At 45.5% G+C, this 15,865-nt stretch overlaps 1 protein-coding gene across 3 annotated transcripts in view; it reads left to right on the plus strand.

Annotated features, from left to right (window-relative positions):
* Positions 1–15,865, plus strand: part of ADAMTS9 (ADAM metallopeptidase with thrombospondin type 1 motif 9) — a 237,736-nt gene that overhangs the window by 87,818 nt on the left and 134,053 nt on the right. For all 3 annotated transcript variants that reach the window (XR_014454314.1, XM_083156037.1, XM_083156038.1), the window contains exons 15-16: positions 5,237–5,354; positions 7,658–7,753. Coding sequence is in view for 2 of the 3 variants with exons in the window: in XM_083156037.1 (XP_083012163.1) it covers positions 5,237–5,354; positions 7,658–7,753 (214 nt within the window). In the remaining variant the exon portion in view is untranslated. The remainder of the gene's footprint in view (positions 1–5,236; positions 5,355–7,657; positions 7,754–15,865) is intronic.

The following is a 15,865-nucleotide window of genomic DNA, read 5'->3' on the forward strand; positions in this document are numbered from 1 at the left end:
TCATCCTCATGGAAAATGACTGTTGGACGGTCAATTGCTTAGTGAAAGACGTAGCGGTCTTACGACTTCCCCTCTGGGATGATGACTGACTTCCCCTCTGACTTCCAGGAGCAGCAGCAGCAGCGGCAGTAGTAGTAGTAGTAGGCGTAGTGCTGCAGGATCCTCCGGAGGAATCTATGGAGTCATTCATGCAGGTGAGATGGACTGCAGGACTCCCCCCTATCCGGATCGAGGAGGAATTTGTCGAGGAGGGAGTTGGTGGTGTGCTTTTCAGGCATTTGGCTCCAAAAGGAGGACCAAGTGATTTAGGTGTCGCTGGACTGCTAGCCGCACTTTCTGGACTAAACACTGAACCATGACGCTTCTTTAGGTGACGTTGAAGGGAGGTTGTCCCTAGGTGGGCAAGATCCTTACCCCTGCTTATTGGAGTTTTACATAAGCTACAAATGGCAATACTTTTGTTGTCCGGATGCGGATAAAAAAAATTCCAGACCGCAGAGGTGGATTTATTGGTCCTTTGTCCAGGCATGACGATGGGCTTTTTCATCCCATGGACAACAACTTTTTCCACCACAGGTGCCTCATTCCCCCCTGGTGCGTCATTTAAGCAAACCAAGTCTCCATCCTCCTCGACAACTTCCTCCTCAGTGACAGCTACATCAATATCCTCCTCCTGGTGTACAACATCATCTTCACTAATAAAATCTGGAACTAGACTGTGGGTCATCCTTCCAGCATATGCAGAGGGCATACTGCAAATGGTGGAAGGAGCCACCTCTTCACGTACAGTGATAGGAAGGTCCGGCATCACAACCACCGCCACCCTCGGACTCTCTGTGGGGATTTGGGATATGTCTTTAGAAGGATGAGTTATTTCCAGATTTATTTTCTGAATTTTTTTCTGTTTCTTTTTCAGAAATTTTGTCAGACTTTTTTGAGTCGGTGTCAGCCTAACTCTCTTTGATTTCCTATTGGGCGGGGAGAGAGGAGGAGGAGGACTTTCCTCGTCATCTGAAGCTGCACCACTAGTCATGAAGTTAGGCCATGGCCTTAGACGTTCCTTGCCACTCCGTGTCGTAAATGGCATATTGCCAAGTTTAAGTTTCTCTTCCAACGATTTACATTTTATAGTTTTATTCCTTTTACGGAAGTTTGGTTTCAATTGTACATGCCCTCTGCCTTCACACTGGGCATCGGCCGTGGCAGACGACGTTGTTGGCATTTCATCGCCTATGTCATGACTAGTGGCAGCAGCTTCAGAACTATGAGGAAGTGCATCTTCATCTTTCCTTTGTTTGTTAACCTCCATATTTTGGATCTCCATTATTATTGTGGAGTTATGTCACAGAACAGCGCCACTGGTGTGCAATTATATATGTCAGTGAGTATGCACCAGCAGGCAGTTATACAGATACAGCAGTATTAGGCAGTGAGCCACACACCAGACAGGTACGTCAGTATTAGGCAGAGAGCCCCAGACCAGACAGGTAGATAATGATATACGGCAGTATTTAGGCAGTGAGCCCCAGACCACAAAGGTAGAGATATACGGCAGTATTTCATTATTTATTAGGCAGGCAGTATTTAATTATTTATTAGCCGGTGAGCCCCAGACCAGACGGTACATACGGCAGTATAGCCAGTGAGCCCCAGACCACAAAGGTAGAGATATACGGCAGTATTTAATTATTTATTAGCCAGTGAGCCCCAGACCAGACGGTACATACGGCAGTATAGCCAGTCAGCCCCAGACCACAAAGGTAGAGATATATGGCAGTATTTAATTATTTATTAGGCAGGCAGTATTTAATTATTTTTTAGCCGGTGAGCCCCAGACCAGACGGTACATACGGCAGTATAGCCAGTGAGCCCCAGACCACAAAGGTAGAGATATATGGCAGTATTTAATTATTTATTAGCCAGTGAGCCCCAGACCAGACGGTACATACGGCAGTATAGCCAGTGAGCCCCAGACCACAAAGGTAGAGATATACGGCAGTATTTAATTATTTATTAGGCAGGCAGTATTTAATTATTTATTAGCCGGTGAGCCCCAGACCAGACGGTACATACGGCAGTATAGCCAGTGAGCCCCAGACCACAAAGGTAGAGATATACGGCAGTATTTAATTATTTATTAGCCAGTGAGCCCCAGACCAGACGGTACATACGGCAGTATAGCCAGTCAGCCCCAGACCACAAAGGTAGAGATATATGGCAGTATTTAATTATTTATTAGGCAGGCAGTATTTAATTATTTTTTAGCCGGTGAGCCCCAGACCAGACGGTACATACGGCAGTATAGCCAGTCAGCCCCAGACCACAAAGGTAGAGATATATGGCAGTATTTAATTATTTATTAGCCAGTGAGCCCCAGACCAGACGGTACATACGGCAGTATAGCCAGTGAGCCCCAGACCACAAAGGTAGAGATATACGGCAGTATTTAATTATTTATTAGGCAGGCAGTATTTAATTATTTATTAGCCGGTGAGCCACAGACCAGACGGTACATACGGCAGTATAGCCAGTGAGCCCCAGACCACAAAGGTAGAGATATACGGTAGTATTTAATTATTTATTAGCCAGTGAGCCCCAGACCAGACGGTACATACGGCAGTATAGCCAGTGAGCCCCAGACCACAAAGGTAGAGATATACGGCAGTATTTAATTATTTATTAGCCAGTGAGCCCCAGACCAGACGGTACATACGGCAGTATAGGCAGTGAGCCCCAGACCACAAAGGTAGAGATATACGGCAGTATTTAATTATTTATTAGGCAGGCAGTATTTAATTATTTATTAACCAGTGAGCCCCAGACCAGACGGTACATACGGCAGTATAGCCAGTGACCCCCAGACCACAAAGGTAGAGATATACGGCAGTATTTAATTATTTATTAGGCAGGCAGTATTTAATTATTTATTAGCCAGTGAGCCCCAGACCAGACGGTACATACGGCAGTATAGCCAGTGAGCCCCAGACCACAAAGGTAGAGATATACGGCAGTATTTAATTATTTATTAGCCAGTGAGCCCCAGACCAGACGGTACATACGGCAGTATAGGCAGTGAGCCCCAGACCACAAAGGTAGAGATATACGGCAGTATTTAATTATTTATTAGGCAGGCAGTATTTAATTATTTATTAACCAGTGAGCCCCAGACCAGACGGTACATACGGCAGTATAGCCAGTGACCCCCAGACCACAAAGGTAGAGATATACGGCAGTATTTAATTATTTATTAGGCAGGCAGTATTTAATTATTTATTAGCCAGTGAGCCCCAGACCAGACGGTACATACGGCAGTATAGCCAGTGAGCCCCAGACCACAAAGGTAGAGATATACAGCAGTATTTAATTATTTATTAGCCAGTGAGCCCCAGACCAGACGGTACATACGGCAGTATAGGCAGTGAGCCCCAGACCACAAAGGTAGAGATATACGGCAGTATTTAATTATTTATTAGGCAGGCAGTATTTAATTATTTATTAGCCAGTGAGCCCCAGACCACAGACCGCCAGACTGGCAGATTCAGTGCAGGCAGCAGTGCAGCACCAGTGGACTATATATATATTTATATTTAATATAATTAATTAATAATTATATATATAATAAATGGCACAGCACAGCACCAGAGGTATGCCCCAGCACAGAGGAGACAGTACTACAGGCAGGTACACAGTTAGACTGTTCTCCTAAGCAGAGGAGAACATAGTACACAGCAGCACTGAGGGAGACAGCCCTAGCAAATAAAATAATTAATTACAGCACAGTTCACCAGAGGTAGACCGCACAGAGGAGACAGTAGTACTACAAGTACACAGTTAGACTGTTGTCCTAAGCTGAGAACAGAGTACACAGCAGCACTGAGGGAGACAGCCCCAGCAAATAAAATAATCAATTACAGGCAGCACAGCACACCAGAGGTAGACCGCACAGAGGAGACAGTAGTACTACAAGTACACAGTTAGACTACTACACAGCAGCACTGAGAGACAGCACCAGCGATTGCAAAAGCTCAAGGACAAGCTCAAGTTTAAGCCCCAGCAGCAGCACCAACACACCCTCTCCCAACCCACTACTTAACTGGAGTGAAGATGGCGGGGGCGCGGCAGCTGCTTATAAAGCCTCGCGAAATCCGACGCCGGGAGATGACGTTCTAATCACGCGGACGGACCGAGTCAGGCGGGAATCTCCGAGCGCTGCTCGGAATCGGGCTCGGAATGATGACGTCCGTGGGGGCTCGGATCTCTGATATCCGAGCCCGCACATCTCTAGTTTTCACCGCCTACTTTATCACTTGACCAGGCTTAATAAATCTACCCCAGTATTACAGAGAGAGATAAAGTGTCAACTATGCAGCTCCTGTCACTTTTGAAACACAGCGTGTGTAACATAGCAGTTAGCTGATTGGCTGGTACATTATCTGTCTCTCTGTCACTCTCCGAGGCCCAGTACATCTGCCCTTTAGGCTTCTGCAGTAGTAGTTAAGCCTTTTTCTGTCAGGCACTGTACATGACAGTCCTATTTGATAACACAGTAGCTCCGTCCACCAATCACAAGTGTGCTCTTGAGAAGTTCATAAAACAAAAGAGCTTTCCTCTAATTGGTTGGACTTCCTTTGCTGACATAAGGAGAAGGTTGTACTGAGAGATAGCTTGAGGTCATGGTCAGCTTCTGCTGTTATTGGGGGTATGGTTGGAACAGGTAAAAGACAGAGTGCAGGCTCGAGATAGCGGTATAAGACAGAGGCTTTAATATGGACTCCAACTATATACTGTACATTGCTCCTTATCACAGATATGTACACAAAGAAACATTCCCAGATTAGAGTGCCTTTAATTTGCTCTGTAGTAAAATTCTCCTTGGATTATCATTACGTCAATATGTCCACTTCCCCTTTGCTGTTTATTGGTTTTTCCTCTTTTAGTGTGCTGTATAAATCAGTGCCTGATAAGCGCCGCCCTACAGGTGACACCTTCATCACACTGTTTAAACAGGTGGAAACAGACGAAAACAGTGGTCTACAGGAAGTGTCATTAGATACTACTCAACCAATCAAATGCTTTGCTCCCCCTCCACCCCAGCGCCTCTCAAATTGTGATGTTAGACAATCTGTGACATGCACAAAAATGGCCTCACTTTACTGTAATCAGTAACAAAATAGGATTTAGGTCTTAACTTTGTGTTTGTCCTCATGGATCTTTTCAACTTTATTTCTTTTTAAAGCAAGCTGGTTGCGATCACGTCCTAAACTCAAAAGCCAGAAGAGATAAGTGCGGTGTCTGCGGTGGAGACAACTCATCCTGCAAAACCATTCCTGGAACGTTTAACGTAGTGCATTATGGTAGGTGACTCTACAGAGCGGAGGTTGTGCTGAATACATAGCATTGTCCCATGAATATTTGTTATTAATACTTCACTGGGGTTCAGTTTGATTTCTCGACGGACGTTTTACCGACGATCCTTATACGACACTCATTGATCATCAGTCAAAATACCGACATGGTTAATATATCGACATTCGATATACGGACATGTTTAATTGACCAACATAGTCAAAATGCTGACATTTAACATGTCAACTTGTGTTTTTGTGGAATTTTTTGGAGTCTATGTCGACATCAGTTGACATGGACACTGTGCAAGTGTACCAGGTCCCCTTGCATGTGTCCGGTACACTATTATATTCCTCCTCCTGGTCCACTGGGATGGTAAAGTATGAACGAGTCTGTTTTTGGGTTAAAATTGCTTGAAAACTCATGTCGACATGTTGACATGTCAGCATGTTAAATGTTGACATTTTCAATATGTCGGTCAATTGAACATGTCGGCATAATACAGGTGTATTGCCCGTGTCGGCATTTTGATCGTCGGTCAATGGGTGTCGGTATAATGATGGTTGGCCTGTAAACCATGCATGTCCAAACTATGGCCCTCCAGCTGTTGTGAAACTACAAGTCCCATCATGCCTTGCCACAGTTTTGCTATTAGGGTATGCTAAAACTATGGCAAGGCATGCTGGGATGTGTAGTTTCACAACAGCTGGAGGGCCACAGTTTGGACATGCCTTCGTGTAAACTGATTGCTTCCCGTCCACTGACATCGCTGGTTTCCAGTGAACTGACAGATTGTATTCTGTATGTACAGACGATATGTTTTGTATAAAATCATTTCCCAAATATTTTTATTTTATTTACCTGACAGTTCCTGTGATGAGTACAAAGTGCAGAGTCGCTTAAGGGTTTAAACCAGTGATGGCTAACCTTGACACTCCAGCTGTTGTCAAACTAAATTTCCCAGCATGCCCTGCTACAGTTTTGCTATTTGGGCATGGCAAAACTGATGCAGGGCATGCTGGGATGTGTAGTTCAACAACAGCTGGAGTGTCAAGGTTAGCCATCACTGGTTTAAACGGTGTCCTCTGGAGCATTAGTGAATGTTCCAATGGAGCGAGGCTTGATGCACTTTATATGATTGGAATGTATTGGACAGACGAAAAAACATACCTCCCAACTGTCACGATTACAGCGGGACAGTCCCGATTTTCGGTCCTGTCCCGCTGTCCCACCCGCGGCAGGCATTGTCCCGCTGCGGGGGCCGGGGTGGCAGTACGTCTATTCTCGTATGAAAATGAGGCCGTGGCTAATTAGCATAAGCCGTGCCCTCATTTGCATACGCCCCGCCCCCTTTTCGGCCGCTCGCGCGGCTTTGCCGCGCAAGTGTCCCTATTTCTTATGCACAGAAGTTGGGAGGTATGGAAAAAACAATGTAATTTTCACAAAACAATGGTAAAAATGTGGTTTGATGTTTTCTGAAAATCCACGTTTAGTACTGCAGGGCACTCATGGAAATTATCACATATATGTATATATATATATATATATATATATATATATATATATATATATAGCAGAAGCTGAGAGGAAATTCTGGGATTTGTAGTGTATTTTTCTATTATGACAAAAGATTGACTAAAATCCCGCCCTATGCAAATCTGCAAGTGAATTTTGAAAATACCCCAGATAGCTATCAGCTCGGACATCCATACGCAATTCACAAGCCATCAAATGATTTTCCCAGTCTGTGCAAATTTGAGTAACTTTGCGACAGAGACAGGTCTTATGGCCAAAGCTGACGCCACCCACCCTCCTTGACACTCCCAGAACACGTTCAGTTGCCACCCACAAATGCCGACTTCCTGTCCGCCAAATTGCGAGGAGATTGTGATTCGATATTTTCGGTATTTCAGTTGCTATTTTGATTCGCACATCCGTGTTGTGTGTTCTAATTGTGTGAATAAAACGCACATTTTCCGCAAAACATGATGCACAGGACCTTGCGCCCAAGATGGACTATTTGGCGAGAGTGAAGTCAGACAGGTCACGTCTGTACGGGTGTGTGCAAGCCAAACGTGTAGATATAAAGACGCCTCTCAGACATCACGCCACTATATGGATTACTGTCTTCAGTTAAACTTTATATTCTAACAGGGGAAGTTGTATTCCTTTGTTCCCATTCAGCATAGAAAGTAGTGTTTTGAAGTTATGCCACATGCATTTGGCAGCAGTGTAAATCAAACAGCCTTTGTAACGAGCTTCCTGCTCATTTACCTGAACTCACACAGACCTCGTCCTTTGTGCTTTCCAGGCTACAATACCGTGGTTCGTATTCCAGCTGGTGCTACGAACATTGATGTGCGGCAACACAGCTACTCAGGGAAGCCGGAAGACGACAACTACCTTGGTGAGACCACACTCTGTTCCTAGTCCATACAGAATTATAAGTAAAGACAGTGGGCGGAATGTACTGTACTAACGCTAAAAACGTGAGCAAAACACTACAAATACTGTTTTCAGAGATTTAGGCACATTTGCATACGCACCAAGCTTGGAGACAGTAAGTATCTGTAGCCAGTGGTGCAAGTAGGGTACGGAGTGGTATGGCATACCTTTAAGAAATATGTTGCCGGTACGCCGTACCACCCCGCATCCCCTGCTGCGCTTTTCCCACCCCTCATGTGGCTGAGAGCTGAAGGAGAGCGGAGAGCAGCACCACAGGCTTCCCCCACCCCTCCGGCAGCTCTTGGCCATTTCAAATACAGTGCGGCTCCTGAGCCAATCAGAGCTCGCATAAAAGCAGCCACGGTGATTGGCTGCCTGGCCATGAGTTCCAATTGGCTCATGAATCGGTGCCGAAGGGGTGAGGGAAGTGGGACCTGCACATGACAGTGCTGCTGTGTGGGGAGAGGCGTATGAGCCGGTATGGTTGGAGGGAGCCCGCTGAGTAGCAAGCATGTAATCCCCCCCTTGGGCAACAAGCATGTAAACCCTTCCCATCCACTGAGCAATGAGCATGTAATCACCCCATGGCAACAAGCATGTAATCCTCCCATGGAAACAAGCATGAAACCCCCTGTGCCTACAAGCACAAACCTCCTGGCATCAAGCACGCAGCCCCTGACTGCTAGTATGTAGGTAAGTGGCACTTATGTGACATAATATGTAATAGGCATTATGGCATGTGGTATAATAAGTATAGGGCATTACGGTGTGGGACATAATGACACATGGCCACGCCCACTTTTGGCATGCACTTATATTACCACTAAGAAATCATTTCTACTTGCGCCACTGTCGGTAGCTTTATGTGGCTTTACCTTATAGAAGCCAATGAACTTATTTTCACAATTCCCCTGGAGAGGGATCCAATTGGATCCCTCTTAGCACCTTCTACAGTGCTCACGTTGCTCCCAGTTCCTAAATCCAGAGGTTCTTCTGATGCAAAGGACAACTCTTAGCGGGAGAGTGCTCCTTTCCAATTGTAATCGCATTTTGTAATCATAATTAACACCGGTTGGTACCCGATAAGTACATCCGATCTAGTGTGATCGACTTGCCAGTGAAGGCAATTTGTACTGGACGCTGGTATTTAGTGGTATTTAGTGGAATATGAATTAATTGCCGAAAAACCAAAACCACTTTGTGGCTGACATTATTGCAGCAGGTCACTTGGTGGCAACAGGCTCATAGTTTAGTGCTATTGCATCTAGGATGTGTAGGCGGAATTTCAGGCATGCCTATGATAAGTGTAGAGAAGTTGCCCATAGCAACCAATCTCCTTAACATGATCTCTAATCTAATGCAGTATTTAAAAAATGATAGCTAAAAGCTGATTGGTTATTATGGGAAACTCCTCCTCCTGTCCTCTTTGGAAGGTTTGATACAGACTCTCTGTACTGCAGTGAGGGGTGATTCAGGATTGCTCGCTAGGCAGCGTAAATACACTGGTTACCGAGCACTTAGGGCGAGCAAGCGCCCACCCTCCTGCGCCGTGTGAATGCCCACAGCGGCATGCGAATGGATGTGATCACTGACTGGCCGTGCGGGCTGAAAAAACCTTCGATGGTCGCCGACCATCGAATGATTTTTCGCCTGCTCACAGATAAAAGTCAGTGTCTGTGCCGGAGATGGCCGAACAGGGGATGCACGCTGACGTCATGTGACATCAGCCGCCGCCCCGTGCATTCGGATGGGAACGCCCAGCATTCCCACTCCAGCCCCTGTCCGCCCACTGTCAGCCCCCAGCGACTGTGTGACTGTGGGGACAGAGCCAACCTGAATTAGGCCCTGATAGTGCAGCCCATCTGGGATTGCTAGCAGCTTGTGCAGTGGCAGCGAGAGAAGTAAATGTTTTGCAGCTCGGCCTGAGCACAGCTAATAAAACCCAACTCGTCCTGTGTCTCTGTCACATAAAACCTTTTTTGTTCGTCGGGAGGCTTGCCACCTAGCAACAGCTGGTGGGTTATGGTGTAAGCCTCCCGACATACGCTGGAATGGTATAGTGAAATAAAATTTTCACTTACCTTACCACAGCCAGGGGAGTAGGGAGCTTAGCTGCTGATGCATGACATGTGCACAGGCAGTGCACATATACTGCAGGTCATGCAGGTGCACTCTAGTCACATGCACCTGCTGTATATAAGGCTAAGCTCCGCCCCCTGAGGTCAGATTTTACCTCAGCGCTGAAGGAAGGAGGAAGCTGTGTCTGTGTCTGCTACAGACAGACTAATAAAATCCCCATCCTTCAGCAAAACAAACGGCCCTCCAAACATTACATGGCTGTGGCTGCTTATACCTCCTCTTCCTCACAGAATGAGGTATTATTTAAGAGGAGAAAGTTATTTAACCCTGTCAGGTCGGAAGACAGCAGGGAAGTTTCTGTGGAGAAAGGAAAGCCCAGTCAGGCAGTTTCTTCAAGAGATGCCTGTTCAGGCAATAACATCTCTTTACCAGGTATTGCCTGCAGTAGGAATACCTGAGAGGTCTGTAAAAGGAGAAAGGAGAGCCCAGACAGGCAGAGTCTCCTCCTCCCCTTACCTATTCTCACAGTGTTGTGGAAAGGCACAAAAATAAACAAACAACAGTACATGTTTCTTCAAGAGATGCCTGTTCAGGCAATAACATCTCTTTACCAGGTATTGCCTGCAGTAGGAATACCTGAGAGGTCTGTAACAGACCACCCTCTCTTGCCCATGGCCAGCACATTTTCCTGCCTGTCACTGGCAGTATGCTCAACAACAAGCTCATAACAGGGACTAGTGCTCAGAAAAGGGACTAGTCACCACAGTACACAGTCCCCAGCTAACTCACAGGGAGTGGCTTGGGAGTTGGAGGATGTAACAAGATCCAGTGAATCCTCTCACAGGGGTGAATATAGTGATTTGCAAATGACCTGAGTGGCATTGCCAAGTGAAATGCCCCATTTATGCTATACACAGCACACTCTGCCCTGAACAAGTGCTTGAGGTGTATTAATTCACCCAGCTGGCTTTTGCAGCCCCTCATTAAGGAGGACAGATTGTTCTCTGTAACACCTGGGCATTCCTGAAATCCCTGCCCTTTTTACCCTAGAGATTGACTCTGCTTTCTCAGCACAAGTGGGGGGAAAAGTGCTGCAAAAAATAAATAAATAAAAATAAATAAAGTTCATAGTAACTGACACTGTGGGCCAGTATTATTTGCCCTGGATAAGGCAGAGTAAAAAGGGTTCCAGCAAACTCCCTAGATTCCCTGCTTCCAAATGGCCCTATTAAAAGCTGTTAATAGAGCTACCCTGATGATTGGCCAGGCCTTTAATTCTATTTCAAATGCCTGCAGAACTGCCAGCAAGCAAGTGCAGATCTCAGTAATGTAGCTCCTGCATCAGTGGATGTCCCAAACCTAATTCTGATCTTTCAGTCCTGACTTCATACACAAGGTTAAGTTCTGCTAAAGTCCCCAGCCCTTCAAGGGGCCTGTTTGCTAGGAGGGTCATTCTGTTAGAGCCAGCAGTTTGAACCTAGAGCAATGTGACAGCCACAGAGTGCTCAGAGGAGGCTTCTCCCAGACACAGGTCACGAGAGGTGAAGTGAATATCATCCTAATAAAGACAGAGGATTCCTCCCTGTCTTTCCAGCCTGCCTCCTGTAGGCGAACTACCATGTACAGGTGGGAGGAAGGGCATATTCCCCTTGTTCCTTTTCCTAACCAGATATGCTCCCATCCAGGGAACACTAGTTCTGGATGCTGGATAAATAATGTCCCTGGCCCTTTAACAGGGCTAGATCGAGTCGGCAGACAATTGCAAATAGGTTGGGTCAGCTACCATTTCCCTGTAAGGAAACAGGACCTTTCATATAGGCCAGTACTGAATATATATGAAACCTTGGTCTTTCCATATGGAGGGTTTAGCAGATATACCCTTTAGGCTGGTCCAAGCTAAACATTGTAGCTAAACAGACCCGAAGGAGGCATTGAATATGATACTGGAACATCCAAATCATAGGAGGCTGCTAAGTTCCCTGTGGAAAGACGTTCCATGCAACTGGACTGTAATGGATTTCGGACTGTCCAATGCCCCTTACATACTCATATGCATCATGAAGGCAGCAATTACACACCTCAGACAGTAAAGGGTTCACTGTTATTATCTACCTAGGTAATCTCCTGGTAGTGCATGCAGAACAATTGTCCCCCTTTTCTCCCAGGTATCTTATCCTGTCGCTCCTCTGGCATCTAGGTTTTCATAAGAACCTTGAGAAATTTGTATTTAACCTTCCCAATCTGTTGTCTTTCTGGGGTCTTTGATAGATTCCTCTTCTTTATCAATAGCGGTTCCCTCAGACAAGTGGAACGCCATACAAGTCTGTTTCTTAGGTGCTCAGTTTTCACTGAGAGACTTGGCTAGGCTGATAAGGAAAATGAGAGCCTCAGATCCTGAGTTTTCTCCACGTACCTCTCATATGCAGACAATTCCAGAACCTCTTATCATCCCTTATTAGGACAGACAAAATGATACTATCTCCCATAGTCCACAGGGAGATTCACAGTTGGAAAACATTTCCTATTCCAGATCTCCCCTACCTCCTACTCCAGACATAGTCATCACATCAGATGCATCCCTCATGGGCTGGGGGGCATTCACCCAGTGCAATACAGTAGGAGGGAAGTGGACCGCTTGAGATTCTAAAGCTCATATCAATCTCAGAGCTAAGAGCTGCCAGATTGGCTATATCCTCTGTATTTCCCTTAGACCCACGGGATAATTCAGTTCAGCTCTGTCTGGACAACAAAACCACTGTTTATCTACCTCAAAAGAATAAGAGGCACTTGATCTTGCATTCTCTGTCAGCAGGCAATAAATGCCTGGAAGTGGGCAGTACAGCGGTCCATTCTCCTGTTTGCTACATGCATACAAGAAGAGTTAAACAAGATAGCCATTTCCTTATACATAACCAGTCATACTGTGGATTGAGCAACTCTCCAGTTCCTTCGGAGGTGTAGATTTAGATCCCACTGCTGCCATAACACACCAGAGATCTTTCTCAGAATTGCAAAGACCTTGGGTCACCCACAAGTGGATACGTTTGCAACACCATCAAACGTACAAGTTCTGACATTCATATCCAAATATCAAGGGACTCTCCACATGGATGCTATGTCCTTTTTCGCGGGCTGACATTCCACTTTCATATGCCTTTTTCCCTCTGGCTCTGCGGTTGTGGGTCATCCACAAAATCAAAACAGACGTGTCCAAAATACCCAAATATTTCTGGCATACTCTGTCTGGCCCTCCAGAGTTTTGTTCCCTTTATCAACCTTTTTCACAAGGTTCCGGGCTTCCTCTAGGTTCATCTACAGACTGCTTCCAGGGCAGCACAGACCTACTGAAACATCTTCCACATTGTATGTGGATTGCAACATTACTAGGTTGCAGACCATTCCCAACCTCTCTGCCTTTTCCACGCCTTGCCTGTTTTAGGCCTAGAATAAGATCCAGATATCAATCCATAATTGAATTTCTAGCCTTACAGTCCTCTAACCTTCCTTCTTCAGGCCCCCTTTTCCGAGCCTAGCATAACTCTGGACTTCCTTGCCACCACATTCGAAACAGGTTTGGCTTATGCCAAGATATGCTCATATGGCTTGACTCTAGCTCTCCTTAACCCAGGCCTCAGAGAATAAGAATACTTAAAGGATTCTTTCTAGCTAGCCCACCATGCTATGGCATTCTACCTGGTGGGACATTAATCCCTTTTGTACTTCTTGGCCACTATACCACCATCTGCAGATATCTTTGGCCTTTCAAAGAAGTTAGCTTCACTGTTAGCCCCTGCCTTTGCAGCCAGAGGGGCTGAGTTTTCGTCAAACCACATATCTGAACCTGGATGACCCCTACGCCAATGGGTTTCCTTATTATTCTACATGGACACACAAAAACAAGTTCCATGCACACACCTCTGGTGGAATGTGATCTGGTCAGAGACCAGTCAGATCCAGATCTTTGTATAGTTGATTGCCAATCCACTTACTTACCCCTCACAGTACCTGTAAGGAGAGACATCAAACAAACTTCTCTCTCACATGCCAGAATATTTTTCATCCTGCCAGACCTTTTTATGACCAGGGAGTGTATAGTTTCCACCATACAGAGTTCTGGAATAGACACTCCACTTCAGAGGCCATCCCCTTCACTGTGACGCAGTTAATTCAATGGCTGCTAGAGGCATACCATTTCAGCCTGTATTGCAAGCTGCACATTGTTCATTCGCTTGGACTTTCTTTAGACATTGCTGGAGGCCTTCTGGTTCTCAAAGAATTGCGTTCCTTAGAGCAACCACCAGGTGTGTGGTAGTCTACCCACCAGCTGTTGCTAGGTGGCAAGCCTCCCGACGAACAAACACTAGTTTGCAGGAATCTATGATCTGCAAACTCTCTTTGTTCTAGGGAATAGGATTGCCACCTAGCAACAGCTCCCACCCTTCCCACCCAGTACCTTGCTAGGTCTGCTGCTTGTTCTCTCTAAGGTTCGGTTATATACCTAACTTATCCTTTGATTCAAGGCACTCCAAAGGCCTAGAAGAAGCAACAAGTGCAGTCACCTAAAGATCAGAAATTAATTATTTCCTCTTCTCTGCTATACTCACAAGTTTGCCTCAGTTTATAACATGCCTGGCTACAATACAGCATGGCAGTTATTTCAGTTGTTGGTTCCTAGTCCAACCCAGTTTCATTCTTACTCCTTCCAGTAGAGTTTCTCAGATCTGATCTATGTTCGTTATGAATGTTCTAGTTAACATTTATTTTTGCATACAATGGTCTTTGCATACAATGGTATTTCTCTCTTGTTCCACTTTAGGATTGCCATCTGTAAGCTTCTGTAAAATCTGACCTCAGGGGGCGGAGCTTAGCCTTATATACAGCAGGTGCATGTGACTAGAGTGCACCTGCATGACCTGCAGTATATGTGCACTGCCTGTGCACATGTCATGCATCAGCAGCTAAGCTCCCTACTCCCCTGGCTGTGGTAAGGTAAGTGAAAATTTTATTTCACTATACCATTCCAGCGTATGTCGGGAGGCTTACACCATAACCCACCAGCTGTTGCTAGGTGGCAATCCTATTCCCTAGAACAAAGAGAGTTTGCAGATCATAGATTCCTGCAAACTAGTGTACTAACTGCATAACTGAGCGGTCACCCGTTCTGTTTGCACACACTCAGCCCAGCAGGAACAGCTAGGGTTACCACCTTTTTGTTGAGAGATTCCCGGACAGTGGCCCGCCCCTTGACACACCCACAGCCCACCCACTGCCCCGCCCCAGCTCCGCCCCTTGACCCGCCTTATGGTGGGTTTTTTTTAACCTTTGCTTCAATTTTATTCTTGATTTTGCATACCATAATGCCAGTTACATCATACACAGTAATGCCCGTTACGCCACACACCGCGATGCCCATTACATGTTACGCCATACACTGCAATGCCCATTACACTATATGCCAGGACCGAAACATTTTTTTGTAAAGGAGGAATGATATAGACAGTGCGCGCCGTAGGCGCGCGCCAAAAATTTTCAACATTATGCCGCTTACATGTCACACACCCATTACATAGTATACCACATGCCATAATGCGCATTACAGATTATGCCCATTACTCGTTATGCCAGGACTGACATTTTTGTAAAGTAAAACATTTTCAACATAATGCCGATTACATGTCACACACCCATTACATTGTATACCACATGTAATATTGCCCATTAAACGTTATACCAAGCATTGTACGGCCCATTACATGTTATAGCAAACACCGTTATGCCCATTAAACATATGCCACACATAGTTATACCCATTATAGATATGCCACACAGAGTTGCTCATTATACAAATGCCACACACAGATGCCCATTAGATATGCCATACACCATTATACATATGCCACAGAGATGATGACCATAGACCATTACAGACATGCTACAACCCATGATGCCCATTATGCATATGCCACACATAAATAAATTATGTTTTTGATAAAAC

The sequence above is a fragment of the Crinia signifera genome, chromosome 8 (genome assembly GCF_055691185.1).
Source record: "Crinia signifera chromosome 8, ASM5569118v1, whole genome shotgun sequence".
Taxonomy (NCBI): domain Eukaryota; kingdom Metazoa; phylum Chordata; class Amphibia; order Anura; family Myobatrachidae; genus Crinia; species Crinia signifera.